General features: G+C 35.9%; 2 protein-coding genes, 1 long non-coding RNA gene and 1 pseudogene across 3 annotated transcripts; 1 reads left to right on the forward strand and 3 right to left on the reverse strand.

Moving 5' to 3' along the window:
* Window positions 1–1,029: 1,029 nt before the first annotated feature.
* LOC140817799 (uncharacterized) lies at window positions 1,030–3,468 on the reverse strand. Its single transcript, XR_012114890.1, has 5 exons — window positions 3,391–3,468; window positions 2,493–2,563; window positions 2,007–2,125; window positions 1,844–1,939; window positions 1,030–1,124 (listed from the first exon to the last, which is right to left on the reverse strand). It is a non-coding gene; the product is annotated as an uncharacterized lncRNA (long non-coding RNA).
* A 1,152-nt stretch (window positions 3,469–4,620) lies between these two features.
* LOC140818007 (deoxyhypusine hydroxylase-B-like) lies at window positions 4,621–9,486 on the forward strand (annotated as a pseudogene).
* Window positions 9,487–15,918: 6,432 nt separating this feature from the next.
* Window positions 15,919–16,653, reverse strand: LOC140818008 (uncharacterized). Its single transcript, XM_073177802.1, has one exon. It carries the CDS (start codon window positions 16,651–16,653, stop codon window positions 15,919–15,921), a length of 735 nt encoding a protein of 244 aa, XP_073033903.1.
* A 258-nt stretch (window positions 16,654–16,911) lies between these two features.
* On the reverse strand, window positions 16,912–21,286 carry LOC140818647 (uncharacterized). The gene is made up of 9 exons (XM_073178683.1): window positions 21,174–21,286; window positions 20,868–20,900; window positions 20,417–20,509; window positions 20,056–20,123; window positions 19,135–19,207; window positions 18,647–18,765; window positions 18,476–18,574; window positions 17,647–17,746; window positions 16,912–17,300 (listed from the first exon to the last, which is right to left on the reverse strand). Exons 3-9 carry the CDS (start codon window positions 20,498–20,500, stop codon window positions 17,277–17,279), a joined length of 567 nt encoding a protein of 188 aa, XP_073034784.1. The 5' UTR covers window positions 20,501–20,509; window positions 20,868–20,900; window positions 21,174–21,286; the 3' UTR covers window positions 16,912–17,276.
* Between the last annotated feature and the right edge of the window lie 4,160 nt (window positions 21,287–25,446).

A 25,446-nucleotide genomic window follows, 5' to 3' on the forward strand; every position in this document is an offset into this window, starting at 1 on the left:
TTTGATCCATCCAGCACGGGAGGTCTTAAAAACAGTGTGTTGATGCTTCATAATCCTTTTTCACTCTGAGAAAAAAAACAAAAACAGGATCTCACTTAGTAGCGTCAAGTAGAGGCTCTGTACCAATTGAAAGTTCCGTTTTCTGATGTGAACGTGACAAAGGTGAATGTTGTGTGTATCAGAATGTAAGTGTTGTGCGTAGGTATTGTAACACCCACAACAACATGCAGCGGAAATTATATTTTAACACTAAATGTAACTGGAATAATAGTAATACGAGATACGAGTCAGTTAATTATGCACAAGTATAAAATACTTGTGCGGTGCCTCAGGAAAAATAATTCACTAGAAAAACTTGTACGTTTACAAAAACCAATACTAGTGAAAGAATCAAACAACTCCCTTAAAAAGATGAGTAACAAATTGCATCCTAAACCTCTAAACAACCGTATAACAAAACTATATCGGATGCATCAACTGAGAAGTGAAAAATCTTCAAAACTCAACACACTAATCAAAACAGTGATTAGGGTGTTGTCTTCAAATATTGTCAGCACTTCACAGCGAAACTTTTGTCAACGACGCGAGATTGCTTCACTCAGAAACCTTTTTCGTACGAATGCGTCTCTTCCCGTCTCTCTTTCTTCCATATCTTCTTCTCCTATTTTACTAGCTTGTCTTCACAGTCTATAAAATATGGAAACCAATTTTATAAGAAATAAACTCTTTTGAATCAATGATAGCATATCTTAGAGATTATAACCTATCTTAAAGATATTATCGGTGACTATATTACTCTATACGAGATCATATAATATGTCTAGAAAGGCAAACAAAAAAAGATCTTTAAACAAGGAAATTATTAAAAAGGAAATATGTCAAGGAATAAAATTCCTTCAAAATCCATGGGGGATCAAATGCAACAGCTCTTAATAACAATTTCGGTACATGGGTGAAAGAGAATAGATTGCTTTCTGCAAGGCCAATGGTGAAAATAACGGCAAGCAAGTAAAATTTCAAACTCACCTTCTGCGTGTTTTGGATGGATTGATCACACAAGACCACTCTCTTTAAGTTTCCTTGCCAAAAGAACCATTTCATCGATCAAATTTTCTTGAAGTATTCTGATGGAAAAACAATAAGATGATAAGTTGCAGGTAAAACATCTGCAACAAGGACAATGCTCTAAAATGGATACAATTATTAGAACTTTAAAACTAGCAGATAAAGTAGACCAAGAAAAAGATATAACATGGAGGAGACCGGACAAGGCAAACCATTAATCAAGATCAGATAAGACTGAAATTTGTGACTCAGATTACCTAAATAAAATATTTATCACCGTTGCTGATTTTCAACCACATCCAGAATACCCAGTCAAAAATATAAATCCGGCCTAGTGTCCCTCTCAATTGATTTTGATCAAGATGTGTTTAGATATTGTTGTACTTGTAAAACTTGTTTGCATTTTGAACACAGAATGACCTTCGAATTCTAAGTGCCTAAGCATATTTATTCCAAACCGAACAATGGTCACAACAAAACGGAAAGTGTTCAGACAAACAAATACTGGAATAATCAGTCAAGGTTTACTTAAAAAATATCATAATCAATACTGGATATAAGAAAAAGCTAGAGTAATTGTGAATTTTTAATGTTGGAATGGGACAATATCTGAAAGCATACTCAGCATAACTCTGCAATGATTGGTTATGCGTAGTTGCTAAATCGTTGATATTTGATACAAGTTCTCAAACAAATGTTAACAGTTTTAGATATTAGTTAAGTAAATTGCATTAATAACGGCACTTTATGACCAAAAAATACTAAAATGAAAAGATACCGGTTGTTTCTCAAATGACTCTGTGCTGCAGCATCCAATTTGATTGACCTTGAATTATTATCTTCAACAGATCATGAGACTATGCTCTGACAGGGGCTGCATCAGTTAACATCGACTTCAGAAATATTAAACATATAACAATGACCACAGATGTCCCTTTCACCACAAATCTCTTCCTCAGTCCTCTGGGAGTATAAACACTCCCTTCCTCTGATTTAGAAGGGGATTCGTCCGTATCAGTCTTCAGAGAGGCAGCTGAGGAACCTCTACACTGGACTCAGACTTGCCAAGTAAAGAAGAGTAGTTAGAAATTATTAACATAAACAGGAAGAGTTCAAACTTTATAAACACGATTGGTTTCAGTGTGCAGTGACTTTATATGTCAATGTTGTAAAAAGAGAGTAATCATATATAAAACTATGTTTATTAGTCGGAATATGCATCAAAATTAAGAAATCATAGTCAAATATTACAGTATATTGATTGTAACTATAACAGCTTGTGATTTAAAAATTTTAACAAATCTTATGATATCATCATATTTGAGAACATGCATTTTCAAGCTTCCGCCGAGATTTCAATACCTACACATGTTTCATAGAGCTACTGAAGGGGAATAAATACAAGGAACCAACTACACTAAATATACCTCAGGTTCCGCTAACTTTGCTGTATAGCTTCAACTTTTCTGAATATTCTCTTAATTGACCTTTTGAAACTCTGTAAAATAGCGTGGAAGGACGAGTGTAGATGAAGCCACAATAAAATCAGGAATGCAAGCATTCAAATTTAAGTTTAACATCAAGGAAGAGCAATGGAGCTGTCAACAGAATGTAATTTTTCTGAATGAAGAGCATGAATAATTTTGTTTGACAAAGTCTACACCAATTACACTGTAGGCCATAAATCTAAGAACATAACCCAAACCCAAAATGCTAACTTTCTTGGTGAGAAAGGCACTAAGGTTATTAGTCTCTTCGAATGCTTGGGGAATAGATGTGGGATCACGATTTGCCCACCTCTTCGGAAGCAAGCACCTAAGGAAGCCCATCATGGAGGGTGTTTCACTCGCCTCTTAGTATTTGGCGCTATATTTCACTCTAGCATGTAATGTGAACATGAGCCACGTACAAACAATGACATAATGGAGTTCTCATAGAACTGATGCCGGAGTCCAACGAGTATGACGTATCCATCATCCTACAGTAATTCTTAGACATGCGGATGTTGGTAGTATTCATTCAATAGCCACGACAGCTCAATTCTTCCAGGTACCCCTAAAATAATTTGTTTTAAAATTCACCACCTCTCAAACTGTTATTCCGGACGTAAATTGCAATACCATGAAGATAAGTTATATAATCAAGAATTATGTACGAGTTATACAAAGGAGTAAAAAATCTGATCAACACATGAAATAAGTCCAATATAAGAGTACAATCTAATTCTAACTCACATAATTAGAAGTTACAATCCTTTGCATACACGACGACATCAAGAAAATGTGATGTGAAATAAGATATATCCCAAGAGAAAAAACAAACAACCTTGGCAATCCTTCAGGACCCCTTTCTTCTCCCAATTGTTCCAATTGCTCTCTTAGAGTGGCTACATACTACAGAAAGAAAATGGGTGTTAAAAAACTTCAATGGCTTCCATGTTAGTATGAAACAAAACTGAAAGCGAGCACTCAGACCACTATATCAAAGGTGGTTTTAGAAGCTCAAACACCACACATCGCTCAGTAGATAAGCCAGAATATCATGTTAAACAAGTAAATTTTCAGAGGAATCAATGCTAATATTAAATGATTAAGCATAAATATTTGAAACTCAATTGACAGAAGTGCAAACTATCAGGCTATGATGGCCTATATAGCAATGGATTGAGAGGAAGGCGAGCTTAATGCAAGAGCTTGCTTGATTTTGTTGTTGTGGAGTGGCTGCAAGTAACTTTCTTAAATTCACTTCGGTTTTGCTCATACCCATCAAGAATTCAGATACCACAAACTAAAATAACGATCAAAATAAATAGGAATTAAACAAACGCCACCAAAGAAAAACAATAAGAACAGTCAATCTGTAAACAAGGGCAATTCAATTATCGTGTTTTGGTCACACAAATAATGACGCGTAGGAAAAAAAAACCTTTTTGCAGTGTTTGTGCCCACGAGTCAATGTAATCTTTGGAAATAAAATTTGTAGAACCAAGAACTTCATTCACACATGTGACAATGTACACAGACCGCATTTGAAAAACTCAAGACTAGACTCGGTTTTTGGTCATCTATAAACTAACAGGAACCCACGTTATGTTTCGCCCACTGGGATTACCTCGACTTACTGCGCACGAGATCGTCTGGCTTCTCCTCGGGCCTCGATTTGGATTTATGATTTGCTATTGTTCACTGCGAGAACATGGTACAAATTAGAACCAGAGGATTTGAATTGAAATTAGGCAGAGGAATGGGACTAGATGGAAAATTAAACCAAGCCAGGGACGATGATGTATGTTCATTTTTCATTTTTTTACCTCTGAACTCGAGGGCAAGGGTCAGCTACTCGATTCTAAGCCATCATCTATGGCGGCTATGGATAGCGAATAAATGGGTTTCCGATGACGGAGCGGCGAAGGCTGTTTGATATAACTCGCAAGACTCCGTGATGCTGCTGCGAAGGCAATCGACGTGAGACTTGGCCTGGGATTTCTTCGAAATTGCTTGGGTAGAGAATAATGGAGAGAAAAGGTTGCAGGCTTGGTGATAGATTTTTCTCAGCATGGGCCAGCTGAAGCCCAATCCAATAAGTATCATGCAGATATGGCTCTGTAAATTATATTTTATTTAATATTAAAAAGAAAATTTGTTTGTTTGTTTTTTTTTTTTGGTAATCTGCGATTTCAGCATTTTATTTATGTTATAAAATTCAATTTTAGTTATGTATTTTTCAATTATTGCTAATTTTAGTTTTTTATCGAGATTGTTAATGTACACTATACACATCGATATTACATCAGTACTATGTCGAAAAATGTCTAAAATTATAAATCAAAAAAAACTCAGATATGAACAATAGATAAAAAAAAACTGAAAATGACACAAAGATGACCAAATCATAATAAGCAATTAAAATTACCAAAAAACAAATTTCTCAATCGGTTAATTCGTTCTAACGATATTTTTATAACGATAACTAAAACTGAATTATATTTAAATTTTTAAAAAATGATTAACCAAAACAAATTTCTGAATTAATTCGGTTTAACCAGAATTTTGTTTACACCTAGATAGTACATTTTTAGTCATGAGATATCTTTTGATTTGAATTACAAATGAAAATAAAACTATTTTTACTAATAAAGTATCATTTATCCAAACATCTATACTATCAATTCAGATACACTCGTCTATACATATATGATAAATTTATTCTTTTTACATCTTTATAATTTTATATTTTTATTTAATATAAAATTTAATTCAATTAAAAATATTTTAACATGTTCAAAAAAAAATTTGTTATTGATAATTTATAGATGATTAATTATATAAATATTATTGATAAAAATTATTATAAAATTATAAAATACCAATTTGTTTATATATATAAAAATTACGTTTAATTGTTAAATCAAATTTCAAATTACATTTTAAATTTTTGCTAAATTCAAAATGGATTTCCAAATCCAGTTTCAATTCTATTTTTTTCTTTTTTTTTTAGTGAATTAGACATATTATTAGTCTTGTAATCATGTGAAGACAAATTTCTTTAGTTATTTTTTCATCAAAATCATATTATTAAATGAAAGATATCATTATAGATTTATATAATTATTATATGGTTAAAAACTTGTATATCATGAGAGTTTATAATTTGCAATTAGGGATTGGGTTGAGAAAATTTAATAGCAGCTTTACTAATTAAAAAACCCATCATATCATTATATGTACATATATTTAATCATATCATATAAATATAAAATTAAACAATAATATTTATAAACTATCGTGTTAGTCCGAATTTAGAAATGTAGTGGTCACATATGTCTCCTTAATAAAAATAAAAAAAGTAGGTCTCTTGTGAGACGGTCTCACGAATCTTTATTTGTGAGAACGGGTCTCACAATAAAAAGTAATACTCTTAGCATAAAAAGAAATATTTTTTTCAGAAATGATCTCAATAAGAGATTCGACTCACAAAAATTTATCTGTGAGACCGTCTCACAAAAATTTTCGTGAAAAAAATAATATTAGTTATTTAATTAAATAATTATGATTGAATGTCATTCGATGAAAATAAAGACAAAAACACAAGCGACTAAATTGAAATCTCTACTTAGGCACAATTTGTAGTCCACTAATCCCTTATAATTTATCTTATTAATCATCGGCCTCTCTCAAACCCTAGATTCTCGGAAGTTTGGCGGTGGTCGGAACTGCGAGATAAGAGGCCTTCTTCGATTGCATAAATTGTTTCCGACGGAAGCTTGTCCCGATTCCGATCGTTCATTCCGAGTTTTCTGCCGAAACCGAGAGTTTTTTGTGCAAGCAATTATTGGACTAGAACCAGCCAATATCCGAGAAGATTTAGAGCTCTGTTTTCTCTTCGAACCCTCCATGGCTCTGACGCTCGCAATGCCCTAATACAAGGTATGTTACAGGCAATGGGCTGTCAAAGAATTTCTTCCATTTAATTCGGGTTGGACATTGTAATTGTAGTCAATAGGCTTCGGGCTGTTCAATGCTATTGGCTGCCGTTATGTTTATAATTTGGTGTACGGGGCTCTGTTTGGTTAAATTATTCGTTTTTTAAATGTTTCACCTTTCTTTTGCGGTTGAACTTCCATGTTACCTATCTATTCATTTTTAGATTAATTTGAATTATGCAAAAAGCTGTAAATGCAAAATAGAAATTGGAAGCTTCATCAAGAATGATAATAAACTCTTTACATGCTTGATTGAAACCCAAAACAAGAAAGATGCTGCGAAATGTTAATTACTATTTTTAAGTAGTCCTCTTAAGTTTGAAAGTAGGAATAAATTCCGATTGTTTGTATTGTTGAAACGATTTCACTTTTGTTGTGAAATTGTGTTTATTATTATTATCCTAAAATTAGGAGCCTGAAGTTGTGGCCTTTTCTATTTCAGCAACTAGGGATGCTTCAATCTGCTTGCCCATGGGTGCCATTTGCTTTGGGTTGAATGCAAGATATTCGTTCCATTCCTGCTTTAGAAGTAGTTCTAAATGATCTTTCATTGATCCCATTGTTCGCCATGAGGTAACTTGCTTTTGAATATTTTCTTCACTTGGTTCATCATTTGAAAATGTTCCCTTGGGTTTAGATAATCTTGTGAACTTGTGCATCACAGGCTGCGGAAGCTCTTGGTGCTATCGGGTTGGAGTGTGTTATTCCCATTTGAAGAGTAGTTTAACTTTAGATCCTGCCCAGGAAGTTCGAGAAACATGTGAGCTAGCACTGAGTCGAATAGAGGAGATGACGAATTCTGTGGCTGGAGAGTCATCTCTTTTCTTGTCAGTTGATCCGCGCGCCCCTGCTAATGTTCTTCTGTAAAAGAACTTAGGTAGCCATTCTAGATATAGGTAGATGACTATATGTATCCTGATTCTACCAGTTGCTTTTACTTATCCCTTTCCACTTCTCAGAGAAATTCTATTGAATGAAAATAAGTGCACGTACGAGCAATATGCTGTCTTTTTGCCCTCCGGATCTTGGTGATAATGATGCTACTATCTGCCATTATAGAATCCCCTGGTGCAAAAAGTGCCTCTTCTACGACATGAGGTCTGTTGTTTGTCTCTTCTTGCTTAATATATCCGATAGGATTGTAGTTGTCAGTTATTATCTTTATCCATTCGACATTGTTCACACTATTTGCATGACAATTACTTAGCACTAAGTTAAATTTATAGTTTGTATATGTAACTTTGTTGTGCAACCATATAAACTGGGCTTTTTCTCTAAATTGTGGCTTTCCTCTAATTGGTATGAGCCAACACTATTTCACCCTTAACCTATTAACCATAAGCCTGTTCATTGTTATATTCGTTAACCTCCTTGTTTTTATTATTCCCCAGGTTGCCTATGTATTAGGGCAACTGCAGCAGAACAAAAAGCTTCAGATGCACTGTCCCAAGTCCTCAGGGATGTACATGAGCATCCGATGGTCAGACCATGAAGCAGCTGAAGCTCTTGGTTCGATTGCAGGTTTGACACCCCGCCATATATTTTTTGTTCCTGGATGGAATCACATTGAATTGCTTATATTTAATGAGCTTGTGATGTGAATTTTTAAATACAGTAAGAGTTACACCAGCGTGTCTAAAAAAATTAACGATGTGCATGACATAACAAAGACCTGTAGCCTGTTCGGTAGAGAAGAACTTCCTGAGAAAAAGAAAATGCTCGTGTATGTACATGGAAAATTTGGTCCGTGTGAGATGAAAGTGTAGTACGCATAAATTGAGAAAAAGAAAATGCTCGTCACTGCGAAATCAAGTTGAAGAACAATTTCTGCGAAGAAAACCATCTTTTTTCCCTCAATGGAAAAAGCAAATACAAAAACTAGATAAACGCTGCCTCATGTGCCACAGGAGTCGTGCCATTTTAAGTTGTGCTAAATTCGTTATTGTCTTCTTCCAAGTAGTTGACATCGATTCATTGGAATTCTCGATAAAACTGCAGCACCGAACTTTTTCAAATATGATATATTTTCAAAAAAAAAAATAATCAAAGAGAAATGAATATTACTCATTTTTGTATATAAAATAAAATGGTGGCCAGAATATGCTATTGTTGGCTACTGTTTAATTTGCAAGAGAGGAAGGAAGTTTGGACTCCAATCAATTGTTTAATGAATATATAATAATTAGAATGACAAAAACATTTAAAAATCATTAATTTTTCCATTTAATATCTACAGCCTGAGATATTAACAAGTTAAATTTTTTTTGCAATTCAAGGACCATCGAATTTGTTTGAAAGTTTTTGGATTTTGATTGTCAGTACAATGTATGTTAGTGGGCCTAAGCTCAAAGTGAGTCCCTAGATCCCACTGCGGTAACAAGTACTCTTATCATTTCTTTCACAGTCGGTGTGCAGAATCCTGTAGTCACGTTATTTCTGAATCTACACCGAGTGCAAAAGGAAGGCAGAAAAAGGGGCAAAAAGACAGGAAAGTGGGGGAAATGGCGAACCCTCAAAAGCCGTGGAAGTGGAATATGCAAAGTCATCAAGATCGTCGTGCAAGACTTGCAAGAATCACATTGAGAAGGAGAATCTTAGGCTCGGAAAGATGGTCCAAGCTTCCCAATTTGATGGCTTCATGCCTGTATTTCTTTTTATTCCTTCCGCGCTCATATCATTCTTGTGTTGTTTTCATCATAAATTTTTAAAAATAACTCGAGTTTTAGTATTTTTTTTTCGTTCATATATCTAAAATGATTTTTTTTTGTCTTCTAGTACAGTGATGTCATTTTTTTGTTTCCTGGTTTGTTTCTCCTTTAGTTCCTGACATTTGTACATCGAGTCATTTTTGGGTGCATTCTTGTCGTTTGCATAATTTAAACATTGTTTGCCTCTGGGGTTTCTAGGTTCTTAGTGTTTCCTGTGTGGAACTTGTGTAACACGAGATTTTTTTGATATCTTGGGTTTTTGGAACCAACCATTACGTTTTTAACTCCTTCACTTGATATTCAAATGGTTCTTATTAAGCAACTAGCTTGTTTGATGCCACCTCACTTGTGTTTGTTTTTGGTGTAGCGCCCTTACCCGAGCCACTACTAACAGACTAATAACATGCAACATTAAACTTAATAACCACATTAAACAGCGGAACCAAATACTAATCTCTTACAACTCAAACCAAACCAAAACAATACACGCCGTCTTAAACATAATACAACCATAACAAAACATAATCCTGAACGATAATACGGTAACCACCATGAAACCTCCACTGTCACCACTGAAACCTCACTGCTCTAGCCACTGCCCTGGTCCGTCCGAACCGTCCAACCTAAGACTGCCCCGTGGAATGGGGTGCCCAAGATGAAAACAAGGACGTGGCGACAATCGCCCAGTACGAGAATGTACGAGTATACAAACTGATATGATGACATGCGAAATGAAATATGCTCGGATATCAAGGATCAAGTCAAGAATCTCATGCTCAGTCTAGAGGCGCCTGAGTGTGTAGTCTCTGATCTCCCTAGGCATGTTTTGGCTCCCACTCATCATCAAGACGTGACCTGCAATGTCCAGTCATCAGAGCCCCGCGGGTCCCGTCGGACACTGTAGCTCTCGATGCCCCATCGTCCACAATACAGAATAGGGCTGAGCGGCCCCAACAAACGAGGTATATCTCAAAAGATATCAGACTCACATGATGTGTCATGCATAATATGCCAAAGCAGTAAAACATGTATCATGCAACAGATAAATATGCAGCATATAAGTGTGTATACTATGCTTGGATATCTCAGTCAGTACATCACGTACCTCACTAAAACAATCTGACAGAAAGCTCTGAACACCTAGACAATATCACACAATGAAATCACTAACAAACCAGATCAACATGCTACAAGCTCCCTAACGATCCTTAAACCACTATCTAAGGATTTAGGTTATACCTGGCGTCCGTCGTCAGCCCGCTGATGATGTCTCGATCTCAGCTCACAGACCCCTTCCCGCTTCTAATGTCTTGTGGATCAAAGCCAGCCATCTGCAAAATTAATGATCAAAGACGTAGGGAGGTTCGAGACACACAGAAATTTATGAAGATCACAGATAATGTGCGCGAAAAATAGTTAGGGTAAATGAGATTTTAGAATATGAGAGAGAATATTAAACAGTAAATTTGTTCCCTATTTATCACTAATTCCTTGAGCACACCTCTACAACGGTAACATTTGATGAGCGCGACTACAGCATCTTTCCAAACCAGTTTTTACTCCAACGGTAACTTTCTGAGATGGTGACATCATTATTTCAAAATGTCAGGCAGTATAAACCCCACGTCAAATTAACCCCACGAACAGTTAGAAATCAAGAAATTTCAAAATTAAGTCGGTTAGGGTTTTCTTCGTTTTTCATGAGTTAATAACTGATAGCCCACTGGACATGATAAATTCACATAACAGCAGTATGAATGACTTAAATTTATGCCTATAATATGATCAATAATCAAAGACACACACATGTGATCAAACTGTGATCTGTCTGTACTTAAGTGTTGGTAACACCTTTTGGCAACACTCACTGTTTTGACTCAAACTTTCTTGAGAATGTTTAATTCAGACATGGTAGCTCCCACTCTAGAAGAAGGTCTTCAATGGACTCCTCTAGGTAGCTTTTTCCATCTGTATTTTGACTTAGAAGTGGTAGCTCCCACTCTAGAAGAACGGTCTTCATTGGACTCCTCTATGTAGCTTTTTCCATTTTCTTCTAATCATATTATTTTATTTTTCTCCTCTTTTCTGTTTTTCACCTTCTAAATCGTTTTCCACATAGGACAAGATTATGCGATATGCAAGCAGCATAATGACTTAGATTGAGCATACATCACACCTTAAAGAGTTTTGATAGAAAGTTTGATTCTCCACTGAGAGTACACCATTCAGTAACCTACACTTGTACAGACTTCACACAAAACAGGATAAATGAAATATGTCTAGCACCCTAAAAATAAAATGCACATGCATGCTGGGTGTTGTCCACAGGTGTTGTAACACCTAAGACAACATTAGTGAGTGATCATTGTACACACAAGCCAAGAGACTTCCTAAGATTGGAGAATCTCTCAAAATCCAATGGTTTTGTAAAAATATCAGCCAGTTGGTTCTCAGTTCCAACAAATTCCATCCGAATCATACCCTTCTCAACTAAATCTCGAATAAAGTTATGTCTAATGTCAATGTGTTTCGTTCGAGAGTGTTGTACTGGATTTTTTGAAATATTAATTGCACTTGAGTTGTCACAGTATACAATTAAGGTGTCACTGTTGAATCCATAATCGTTAATCATTTGATTCATCCATAAAAGTTGTGAACAACAGCTAGCGGCTGCAACATATTCGGATTCAGCAGCGGACAAAGATACACATTTTGATTTCTACTATATCATGACACCAAGTTGTTACCAAGATAAAAACAACCACCAGTAGTACTCTTTCTATCATCCAGATTTCCAGCCCAGTCAGCATCACTAAAACCTACTAAATTGGTGTTTGTTTCTTTGGTGTACCATAAGCCTAAGTCAACTGTTCCAGCTATATATTTCAAAATTCTTTTGACAGCTCTTAAATGCGTGACCTTAGGATCAGCCTGGTACCTAGCACATAGACATACACTAAACATGATATCGGGACGACTTGCACTCAAGTAAAGAAGACTGCCTATGATGCTGCGATACTGAGTGTGGTCAACACCTGCAGCAACATCGTCTTTGGACAATTTTTCAGTCGACCCCATTGGAGTTTTCATGTGTTTAGTGTTCTCGGCAGAGAATTTCTTTACCAAATTTTTAGCATACTTGGATTGACATAAGAAGATACATCATGCATTTGTTTGATTTGCAATCCAAGAAAGAAACTTAATTCTCCTACCATGCTCATTTCAAATGTGGTAGACATACAAGTAACAAAATCATCAACATGCTTTTGAGAAGAAGCACCAAAGATGATGTCATCCACATAAATTTGACACACAAGCATATCATGCTTCGACTTTTGAATGAAAAGGGTTTTATCAACCTCACCTCGTTTGAAGCCTAGGTCGAGCAGATATTCAGTGAGCCTACCGTACCATGCTCGTGGAGCTTGTTTAAGTCCATAAAGTGCCTTCTTCAATTTGTAGACATGGTCCGGGTGGTGTGGATCTTCAAATCCTTTAGGTTGGCTTACATAAGCTTCCTCTTTCAAGATGCCGTTCAAAAGGCACTTTTCACATCCATTTGATATAATTTTATGTCCATATGACACACAATAGCAAGTAGAAGTCTAACAGATTCAATCCGAGCAACAGGGGCAAATGTCTCATCAAAATCAATTCCTTCAATTTGAGTATACCCTTGAGCAACTAGCCTTGCTTTGTTTCTCACAACAATTCCAGATTCATCAGTTTTTTTTTTTAAATCCATTTGGTTCCAATAACATTCACATTATCAGGTCTGGGAACCAAATCCCACACATCATTCCTAACAAATTGTTCAAGTTCCTCATGCATCGCATCAACCCAAAATTCATCTTTTAAGGCTTCATTTATAGTTTTGGGTTCAATGAGTGAAACAAAACAAGAATGGCTTACCTGAGAGTATACGGAAGTCATGCATACAAGTCCCATCATTTTCCGATAGTCTACCTTCTCCTTTCCTCTAGTTTGCATTCCTCCAAATGTTTCTCCAATGATCTGAGATGAAGGATGATTTTTCTGAATCTTACTGGGAATGTCAATCCCCTCATTGGTTACATCATCATCATTTTCAGAATTCTCTCCTTACTCATCTTTCGATTCTGCCGGTGCAGGTGTTGTCTCAGGTGTTACAACACCGGGTGCAACATCTGTGTTAGGCAGTGTCTCACTTGTATCCAGGAGTCCATCAACATCATTCTCGATTGTTTTTCCCGTTAAATCTGCAAGATCATCAAAAACAACGTTAATAGATTCTATAGTCGTTCTTGTTCTAAGATTATACATGCGATATGCACGACTATTGGATGAATAGCCAAGGAATAAACACTTATCACTTTTAGAGTCAAACTTAGCAAGATGGTCTCTGTCATTCAAAACATAACATACACACCCAAAAACATGAAAGTACTTCAGATTTGGCCTCCTACCCATGATAATTTCATAGGGTGTCATAGTAGAACCACTTCTTAAGTACACACGATTCGAAATGTGACATGCGGTGTTTAAGGCCTCGGCCCAAAATCGTTTTGAAATATTCTTTGAACTTAACATGACTCTGGCCATTTCTTGCAATGTCCTATTCTTCCTTTCGGCTATTCCATATTGTTGAGGAGTCTTAGGGGCCGAAAATTCATGAGTTATCCCTCTCTTTTCACAAAAAGAAATGAAGTGAGAGGTCTCAAATTCTTTACCATGGTCGATTCTTATCTTACCAACCCTCATATCATGTAGATTAGTAATCTTAGCATGCAATTTCTTAAAAACCTCAAAAGTGTCGGACTTTTCTTAAAGAAAGCTTACCCATGTAAAACGAGAGAAATCGTCCACACAAACACATGAATATTTCTTACCTCCAAGACTTTCCACTTCCATTGGACCCATAAGATCCATGTGCAGGAGTTCAAGACACCGTGTTGTCCCAAAGTGTTGCAACACTTGATGGGAACACGTGTTTGTTTACTTTTTTGACATGCACCACAAACATAAAGAATTTCAGACGATAAATTAGGCATACCTCTCACAGCATCGTACTTACCAAGGTTCTTTAAAGTCTTGAAGTTTGCATGACCCAACTTTTGATGCCACAAGTTTAATTCACTCACCTTTGAATGATTGCACACAAGGTTCTTTCCAAGTTGATAACAGTTGTCCACAGACCTTGTACCTGTCAAAATACACGTATCAGTATTATCAAAAACTTCACAATTATCTTTATCAAACTTAACATGCAAACCGTCATCACAAAGTTGACTTATGCTTATCAAGTTTGAGTTAAGTCCTTCTACATAGAGCACATTATGTAAAGTGGGTAGCCCATCAACATTCAACGTCCCTTTGCCAGCTATTCTTCTTTTAGCTCCTCCACCATACGTCACATGACTACTCCTCAGTTCAACATAGTCAATCAAATGGTCTTTAGAACCTGTCATGTGACGTGAACAGCCACTATCAAAGTACCATATTCCTGCAATGTTAGTCTTTAATGAAGTATAAATAACAAAACATTGAATTTTTGCCTTTGGTACCCAAACTTTTTTTACCGTCGGTTTTCTGTTGGCAGTGTTGCGCCGGGTGTTATACAACACCTGTGGCAACACCTGTTCAGATTCTCATCTCTTGTAATCATCTCTCAGTTTAAAACAGTAGGGTTTGATATGTCCAGGTCTAAAACAATAGTGACAGATAAAGTGGCGTTTTCTGGATTTGGACTTCTTGGTAGACATATGCCTTCTTGGTGGAACACTTCTTTCAGGGTGTGTAGGATTCGAGGTTTTATCACTTCCTTTGACAAAGACAGTTGGTTTTCTCTCAGTATTGGAAGATTCTCCAATTTCAAACAGGTTATTCATATACCCAAGTTCGGCTTTGTCATTTTTTCCAATCATCAGAAGTGAATCAAGTTTGGATGAACTTGAATTCATTTTGGTGAGAATCTGAGTTGCTTCTCCAAGTTCCTCCTTGACTTTGCATAATTCCAGATCTTTCTTGCTCAAGATTACTTCAAGTCGTGATATTTGTGACTTCATCTCAGCGTTCTCTCTGAGGAGAATTGCATTTCCTTTAGTTCTTTTGATCCAGTCTTCATACAGTTCTTCGTACATTGTCTGCACGCTTTCTAAAGTGACTTCATCATCATCTACCTCTTGGGGTTCAGACTGACTTGACTCCCCAAGAGTTGTGGAATTAAGACATACTGAATTCGAAGAAGTGTTGCGGCCAGGTATTGCAGCACCTGTGGCAACACCCAAAGGATTGATTTGCATTGAGCGTTTCTCCTTGGTCACGGCAGATAACGATGTGTGATTTTCAGATTCATTTGATTCTTGATCATCTTCAGACTCTTCATCACTCAGGGTGACAGTCATGCCTTTGTTCCTTCGAAGTCGATTGGCACACTCATTGGCATAGTGTCCATATCCCGAACACTCTCTACATTGCACTGAATCGAGATTTCTGACATTTGATTGGATTTGCACTTCGTGTTTTTTTCGAAATTGTCCTTTCATATGAGTAAACTTTTGAGCTTTTACGGAAGACGTGATGTTGGGCAACACTGATTTCTGTCCAACTTTCTTCTTCTCTCTCATTTTATTCAAGTAATCACCGAATTTCTTAGTAAATAGAGAGATAGAGTCTTCACCTAAATCATAATTCACTCACTTCTTTAGTTATTTGAAGGATCTCATCATAGGAGTCAGTTGAAACTTCAAGTGCTATTGTTTTCCCTTTATCCTTCTTTTGTAGGTCAAGATTCATATCGAAAATTCTGAGAGAGCTCATTAATTCGTCCAGGTTGATTTTTGAAGTATCTTTCAATTCTTCTATTGCACAAACTTTGACATTAAATTTCTCAGGAAGGGATCTCAAAACTTTGTTCACCAATCTTTCATTTGTCATGGGATCTCCAAGACTGTGAGCTTCATTAGACAATTGTCTCAGCCGGCTATCATATTCAAGGATAGACTCCTTGTCATCCATTCTCAAGCTTTCAAATTTTGATGCCACCATCCTGAGCCTAGTTTTCCGCACACTCTCAGATCCTTCACAATGTTTCTGAAGTATATCCCAAGCTTCTTTGGCACAAATACAGTTGGTGATTAAATTGAACATCCTTGTGTCAACAGACGAAAATATAGCATTGAGAGCCTTAGAATTAAAGTTCGAAGTTTGCACTTCATCGATTGTCCATGTACTTTCAGGTTTGAGCCGAGTGTCTCCATCAATATCGTCGATCTTTGGTGGACTCCAACCATCAAGTACACGCTGCCAGGCTCTTTCCTCAATGGATTTAATAAAGACCCTCATCTTTACTTTCCACAAAGCATAGTTTGATCCATCCAGCACGGGAGGTCTAAAAACAGTGTTTGTTGATGCTTCCATAATCCTTTTTCACTCTGAGAAAACAAAACAAAACAGGATCTCACTTAGTAGCGTCAAGTAGAGGCTCTGATACCAATTGAAAGTTCCGTTTTCTCGGTGTGAACGTGACAAAGGTGAATGTTGTGTGTATCAGAATGTAAGTGTTGTGCGTAGGTATTGTAACACCCACAACAACATGCAGCGGAAATTATACTTTTAACACACTAACATGTAACTGGAATAATAGTAATACGAGATACGAGTCAGTTAATTATGCACAAGTATAAAATACTTGTGCGGTGCCTCAGGGAAAAATAATTCACTAGAAAAACTTGTACGTTTACAAAAACCAATACTAGTGAAAGAATCAAACAACTCCCTTAAAAAGATGAGTAACAAATTGCATCCTAAACCTCTAACAAACCGTATAACAAAACTATATCGGATGCATCAACTGAGAAGTGAAAAATCTTCAAAACTCAACACACTAATCAAAACAGTGATTAGGTGTTGTCTTCAAATATTGTCAGCACTTCACAGCGAAACTTTTGTCAACGACGCGAGATTGCTTCACTCAGAAAACCTTTCTTCGTACGAATGCGTCTCTTCCCGTCTCTCTTTCTTTCCATATCTTCTTCTCCTATTTATACTAGCTTGTCTTCACAGTCCTATAAAATATGGAAAACCAATTTTATAAGGAAATAAACTCTTTTGAATCAATGATAGCATATCTTAGAGATTATAACCTATCTTAAAGATATTATCGGTGACTATATTAACTCTTATACGAGATCATATAATATGTCTAGAAAGGCAAAACAAAAAGGATCTTTTAAACAAGGAAATTATTAAAAAGGAAATATGTCAAAGAATATAATTCCTTTCAAAATCCATGGGGGATCAAATGCAACAGCTCTTAATAACAATTTCGGTACATGGGTGAAAGAGAATAGATTGCTTTCTGCAAAGGCCAATGGTGAAAATAACGGCAAGCAAGTAAAATTTCAAACTCACCTTCTGCGTGTTTTGGATGGATTGACTCATCACAAGACCACTCTCTTTAAGTTTCCTTGCCAAAAGAACCATTTCATCGATCAAATTTTCTTGAAGTATTCTGTATGGAAAAACAATAAGATGATAAGTTGCAGGTAAACATCTGCAACAAGGACAATGCTCTAAAATGGATACAATTATTAGAACTTTAAAAACTAGCAGATAAAGTAGACCAAGAAAAAGATATAACATGGATGGAGACCGGACAAGGCAAACCATTAATCAAGATCAGATAAGACTGAAATTTGTGACTCAGATTACCTAAATAAAATATTTATCACCGTTGCATGATTTTCAACCACATCCAGAATACCCAGTCAAAAATATAAATCCGGCCTAGTGTCCCTCTCAATTGATTTTGATCAAGATGTGTTCTAGATATTGTTGTACTTGTAAAACTTGTTTGCATTTTGAACACCAGAATGACCTTCGAATTCCTAAGTGCCTAAGCATATTTATTCAAACCGAACAATGGTCACAACAAAACGGAAAGTGTTCAGACAAACAAATACTGGAATAATCAGTCAAGGTTTACTTAAAAAAATTATCATAATCAAATTACTGGATATAAGAAAAAGCTAGAGTAATTGTGAATTTTTAATGTTGGAATGGGACAATATCTGAAAGCATACTCAGCATAACTCTGCAATGATTGGTTATGCGTAGTTGCTAAATCGTTGATATTTGATACAAGTTCTCAAACAAATGTTAACAGTTTAGATATTAGTTAAGTAAATTGCATTAATATACGGCACTTTATGACCAAAAAAATACTAAAATGAAAAGATACCGGTGTTTCTCAATATGACTCTGTGCTGCAGCATCCAATTTGATTGACCTTGAATTATTATCTTCAACAGTATCATGAGACCTATGCTCTGACAGGGGCCTGCATCAGTTAACATCGACTTCAGAAATATTAAACATATAACAATGACCACAGATGTCCCATTTCACTCACACAAATCTCTTCCTCAGTCCTCTGGGAGTATAAACACTCCCTTCCTCTGATTTAGAAGGGGATTCGTCAGTATCAGTCTTCAGAGAAGGCAGCTGAGGAACCTCTACACTGGACTCAGACTTGCCAAGTAAAGAAGAGTAGTTAGAAATTATTAACATAAACAGGAAGAGTTCAAACTTTATAAACACGATTGGTTTCAGTGTGCAGTGACTTTATATGTCAATGTTGTAAAAAGAGAGTAATCATATTATAAAACTATGTTTATTAGTCGGAATATGCATCAAAATTAAAGAATCATAGTCAATATTTATCAGTATATTGATTGTAACTAACAGCTGTGGATTTAAAATTTTAACAAATCTTATGATATCATCATATTTGAGAACATGCATTTTCAAGCTTCCGCCGAGATTTCAAATACCTACACAATGTTTCATAGAGCTACTGAAGGGGAATAAATACAAGGAACCAACTCACACTAAATATACCTCAGGTTCCGCTAACTTTGCTGCTATAGCTTCAACTTTCTCTGAATATTCTCTTAATTGACCTTTTGAAACTCTGTAAAATAGCGTGGAAGAAGAGTTAGAATTGAAGCCACAATAAAATCAAAGGAATGCAAGCATTCAAATTTAAGTTTAACATCAAGGAAGAAGCAATGGAGCATGTCAACAGAATGTAATTTTTCTGAATGAAGAGCATGAATAATTTTGTTTGACAAAGTCTACACCAATTACACTGTTAGGCCATAAATCTAAGAACATAACCCAAACCCAAAATGCTAACTTTCTTGGTGAAAGAGCACCTAAGGTTTATTAGTCTCTTCGAATTGCTTGGGGAATAGATGTGGGATCACGACTTTGCCCACCTCTTCGGAAGCAAGCACCTAAGGAAGCCCATCATGGAGGGTGTTTCACTCGCCTCTTAGTATTTGGCGCATATATTTCACTCTAGCATGTAATGTGAACATGAGCCACGGTACAAACAATGACATAATGGAGTTCTCATAGAACTGATGCCGGAGTCCAACGACGTATGACGTATCCCATCATCCTACAGTAATTCTTAGACATGCGGATGTTGGTAGTAATTCATTTCAATAGCCACGACAGATCAATTCTTCCAGGTACCCCTTAAAATAATTTGTTTTAAAATTCACCACCTCTCAAACTGTTATTTCGGACGTAAATTGCCATATCCATGAAGATAAGTTATACATAATCAAGAATTATGTACGAGTTATACAAAGGAGTAAAAAAAATCTGATCAACACATGAAATAAGTCCAATATAAGAGTACAATCTAATTCTAACTCACATAATTAGAAGTTACAAATCCTTTGCATACACGACGACATCAAGAAAATGTGATGTGAAATAAGATATATCCCAAGAGAAAAAACAAACAACCTTGGCAATCCTTCAGGACCCCTTTCTTCTCCCAATTGTTCCAATTGCTCTCTTAGAGTGGCTACATACTACAGAAAGAAAATGGTGTTTAAAAAACTTCAATGGCTTCCATGTTAGTATGAAAACAAAACTGAAATGCGAGCACTCAGACACTATATCAAAGGTGGTTAGAAGCTCAAACACCACACATCGCTCAGTAGATTAAGGCAGAATATCATGTTATAACAAGTAAATTTTCAAGAGGAATCAATGCTAATATTAAATGATTAAGCATAAATATTTGAAACTCAATTGACAGAAGTGCAAACTATCAGGCTATGATGGCCTATATAGCAATGGATTGAGAGGAAGGCGAGCTTACATGCAAGAGCTTTGCTTGATTTTGTTGTTGTGGAGTGGCTGCAAGTAACTTTCTTAAATTCACTTCGGTTTTGCTCATACCCATCAAAGAATTCTAAATACCACAAACTAAAATAACGATCAAAATAAATAGGAATTAAACAAACGCACCAATTAGAAAACAATAAGAACAGTCAATCTGTAAACAAGGGCAATTCAATTATCGTGTTTTGGTCACACAAATAAATGACGCGTAGGAAAAAAAAACCCTTTTTGCAGTGTTGTGCCCAACGAGTCCAATGTTAAATCTTTGGAAATAAAATTTGTAGAACACAAGAACTTCATTCACACATGTGAACAATGTACACAGACCGCATTTGAAAAACTCAAGAACTAAGACTCGGTTTTTGGTCATCTATAAACTAACAAGGAACCCACGTTATGTTTCGCCCACTGGGATTACCTCGACTTACTCGCACGAGATCGTCTGGCTTCCTTCCTCGGGCCTCGATTTGGATTTATGATTTGCTATTGTTCACTGCGAGAACATGGTACAAATTAGAACCAGAGGATTTGAATTGAAATTAGGCAGAGGAATGAGACTAGATGGAAAATTAAACCAAGCCAGGGACGGATTAGTATGTTCATTTTTCATCTTTTTTACCTCTGAACTCGAGGGCAAGGGTCAGCTACTCGATTCTAAGCCATCATCTATGGCGGCTATGGATAGCGAATAAATGGGTTTCCGATGACGGAGCGGCGAAGGCTGTTGATATAACTCGCAAGACTCCGGTGATGCTGCTGCGAAGGCAATCGACGTGAGACTTGGCCTGGGATTTCTTCGAAATTGCTTGGGTAGAGAATAATGGAAGAGAAAAGGTTGCAGGCTTGGTGATAGATTTTTCTCAGCATGGGCCAGCTGAAGCCCAATCCAATAAGTATCATGCAGATATGGCTCTGTACAAAAATTATATTTTATTTAAATATTAAACAAGAAAATTTGTTTGTTTGTTTTTTTTTATTTGGTAAATCTGCGATTTCAGCATTTTATTTTATGTTATAAAATTTCAATTTTAGTTATGTATTTTTCAATTATTGCTAATTTTAGTTTTTTTATCGAGATTGTTAATGTAACACTATACACATCGATATTACATCAGTACTATGTCGAAAAAATGCTAAAATTATAAATAAAAAAAACTCAAATATGACACAATAGATAAAAAAAAACTGAAATATGACACAAAAGATGACCAAATCATAAATAAGCAATTATAAATTACCAAAAAACAAATTTCTCAATCGGTTAATTCGTTCTAACCATATTTTTATAACGATAACTAAAACTGAATTAATTAAATTTTTTTTAAAAAAATGAATTAACCAAAACAAATTTCTGAATTAATTCGGTTTAACCAGAATTTTGTTTACACCTAGATAGTACATTTTTAGTCATGAGATATCTTTTGATTTGAATTACAAATGAAAATAAAACTATTTTTACTAATAAAGTATCATTTATCCAAACATCTATACTATCAATTCAGATACACTCTGAAACGCTTGCCCTTTTTATTGCTTTAAAAGTACTAGAAATTTTTTTTTTTTTTAAAAAACCTCACATAGCATTCGGCCGAACCATAAAATTTCATAAAATATTTTTGACATCGTTTCAAAATAAACAACCAACTGACATTTTTCTAAATCTAAAAATAACATTTGAAAAGTATAGCACATACTATAACCTCTCAAAAACCACTCAAACTCATGATAAAAGTCATGAAAATCTTTTAACATAAATCATAACATATATGCGGAAACTAGCGTCGGTCCTCGGGTCATGTGCACCTTCAGTCCAGTCGGATCAACCATCAAGACCTCCATTAGCATTATCATGATAACCTGCATCCATCACACCTAGTGAGTCTAAAGACTCAACACACCATAATCTTTATAACGAGTAATACGTAATACAGTCAACATATAACGGTGAAAAATACTTGTACTTAAAATATCGTTTTCATGAAGATGCATAAACATTAACATTTTCGTAAACATTTTCATGATGCATAAAACTTTAAATATAAACATTTTCATGACATGCAAACATGAATTTCCTTTTTCCTCAACATGACATGACATAAATCATTTTTCATGATCATAAACATTTTCCTTTTCATTTTCCTCTGTTGAATTCAGATCGTTAATTGTGACTTTCCTCAACATGACATGACATGACGATGGATCCATCTACATAAAACCACAGTACTGGGCGGCGGGGACATCAGCGACACTCTCACCGGTCAACTGAGCCTTGGCCTAACATGATCGAATAGAAATACGATCGTCGGGGCTCCCTCTGGGGCCTTTTCCCATAAATGGGCTCCCTCTGGGGCCTTCTCCCCTCACGATATTCACATTCTTCCGTTACCACAAAACCGTTACCACATATCCGTTACCACATATTCGCAATGATGGAAACACGATCGTCGGGCTCCCACTGGGACCATAACCCTCACGACGTCGCCACCATTAACGAATTAGTCACAATCACTTCACATCCTTCAACATTTTTCCTTCACATCACTTTAGAAAAATCATGAATACATTTACATTTTCCATTTTTGAAACCAAGCATGCAACATGTATTTTAAATGTCTTCTTAAATAATAAAAATCAAATAGACATTTAAAAATCATAATTGAATCATGAGAAATTCATAAACATTTAAAAATATCATTTTTAACATGAAAACAACATTTCGGACACTGCCATGACCTTTACTAATTTCTAGGTGTAAAAAGACCGTTTTACCCCTGGACTCGACTTTTTACGAATTCGACTTTTTTCTTGATTTCATGACTCTAAAATGTCCCAAATAATTATTTAAGCTTACATGAATTTTCTCATATTTTTATTTGGCCTAAATCAATGACTTTTAATTTACCCCTTAAATGAGACGTACTAATGCGTTTTAATCCCGAAAAATTCCAAACCTCAACATAAAATTCCCAAATCAGAAACTTAGACTTATAATAATTATTTAAGCTTAAATCTAATTTTCCATGATTTTATGAAGCTTAAAACTAGACTTTTCAATTAACTCGATAGTTGACGTTTCGTGCGGCGATTAAATTCCTAATAAATCCAAAACTCGTTATTTTGATCCCAAATTTTTAACATAACCTTTTTATGATTTATTCTACCTATCCAAGTCATGAGCCACACCCGTGGACCCTTGGATCTATTTTTTGTTCTTAAATTCGAAATATTGATACCCTAGTGAACCCGCCGAGCCATCTCTCGATTTACTCTAGCCACGCCCGAGCCACTTCGAGCCAAAACCTAGCTAACCTACCTAGGCACCTTACTGTACAAGCCCAGGCCCCTAACTAGCCCTTTAAACCCTCCAAAAGCTTGCTGGAAACTCAAACCATGTGTTGTAGGTGTGTGTACGTGAGTGTCTTAGTGGCATTAGGACTCCTAGTTGCCTTAGAACTCTTCCAGCCCTTAACCAATGAGGACCCATGACCCTTACTGACCCTAGACCACGCCTAAACCCGACCCACGCCTAGCCCAGACGATTATGCACCCTCCTAGGGCCCTAAAGACCTAGCCTAGCCCAGCCCCAAAGCCCCTTAGCCGAGCTACTTCCTTCCCTGAACCAGCAAAACCTGTGCTGCCCTTAAACTGCTCTCGGGTGGACTTGGGTGGAGTCCTAGCTTGCTAGGACTCCTCCCCAACCGTACTCCTCGAGTCCTAGCCTGGCTAGGACTCGACCCTCGACCCCTCCTGACTCTAGCCCAGCCCTGGATGCAACCAAGCCAAGCCCATGCACCCAAATCCCCAACAACCGAACACACAGCCACCAAATAACGTGAGTTTGGGTCCAGCTTGTTTCCTTTGTTTGTGCAGCGAGTGTGGTGTGTGTCTAGGACCTTATAACTTGTGTAAAATCGCCCCTTAACAATCCTTAGTCATGGCAGCCCCATTAGATCACATAAAACATGATTTTGGATCAAAAATTCCCAAGTTATATACATGCCCATGCAATATTACGAAAATTTCAGAAAGTTTCTTTGATCTTCATGCAACCAATATTTAAAACAATTATATGATATGATGGATGAGAAAAAGAGATTAGGGTGTGCCTTTGCGTTATTAACGCTCGGATATTCGACGACGACGAAGAACGGAGGAAACGACGAGGCAAGAACCGCACGAAAATCCCTCCAACTCACGGCTGCTGCCCTTGGTTTTCTTATTTCCAGAAAAAAGTGCCGTGCGTGTGTGTGTGTTGGAGCTTGAGAGAGTTTAAAAAAAAAAATAAAGAGAGTAGCCGATGGATGATTCTAGAATTGTGGCAATTTACACTTTAAATACTAGTTTAATTTTTCTAAATAGGCTTAGGCCTATTAAGCCATAAATTAAAGCCCAATTAAATTACTTGGATTTTAAATAAAATAATAGTAAAGTTTTCTTTTAAATAAAAATGTGAATTTAATAGCCGGGATGCTCGAAAGCTCGAATTTTATTTAAAAAGCCAATACCGATAAAAATTACGTTCCGGCTTATAAAATCACCTCACAACCCGATACTTTCAAAATTTAAAAACATCGACCGCATTTTAAATAATTAAGAATAACTATTTAATAAAAATCTTTTACATTTTAGCCCTCGGTCCCCGTTCCTCGATCATCACTTGAATCTCCTTAAAAATTACATTTTAATGCAACAATGTAGAAAAATATATTTTAAACATGCAATTATGCACCACATAATTAAATAATGCAATTAAAACATATAATCAAAATACAAGAGAATTTAATAATTGCAAGCATGTGGTTCGCGTGGACCTTTAAATTTTCGGGACGTTACACACTCGTTATACATATATGATAAATTTATTCTTTTTACATCTTTATAATTTTATATTTTTATTTAATACAAAATTTATTCAATTAAAAATAATTTTAACATGTTCAAAAAAAAAATTGTTATTGATAATTTATAGATGATTAATTATATAAATATTATTGATAAAAATTAATT

This window comes from Primulina eburnea, chromosome 17 (assembly GCF_022965805.1).
Source record: "Primulina eburnea isolate SZY01 chromosome 17, ASM2296580v1, whole genome shotgun sequence".
Taxonomy (NCBI): domain Eukaryota; kingdom Viridiplantae; phylum Streptophyta; class Magnoliopsida; order Lamiales; family Gesneriaceae; genus Primulina; species Primulina eburnea.

What these genes read in the sequence shown, in the direction of transcription:
- LOC140818008 (XM_073177802.1), bottom strand. Translation starts at nt 16,653, where the DNA reads ATGGAAGCATCAACAAACACTGTTTTTAGACCTCCCGTGCTGGATGGA.
- LOC140818647 (XM_073178683.1), bottom strand. Translation starts at nt 20,500, where the DNA reads ATGGGTATGAGCAAAACCGAAGTGAATTTAAGAAAGTTACTTGCAGCC. An exon ending in ATCAAGCAAAGCTCTTGCAT is followed by an intron (nt 20,124 to 20,416) that starts GTAAGCTCGCCT and finishes TTCTTTCTGTAG; the next exon opens with TATGTAGCCACTCTAAGAGA. An exon ending in CCATCCAAAACACGCAGAAG is followed by an intron (nt 17,301 to 17,646) that starts GTGAGTTTGAAA and finishes CATATTTTATAG; the next exon opens with GACTGTGAAGACAAGCTAGT.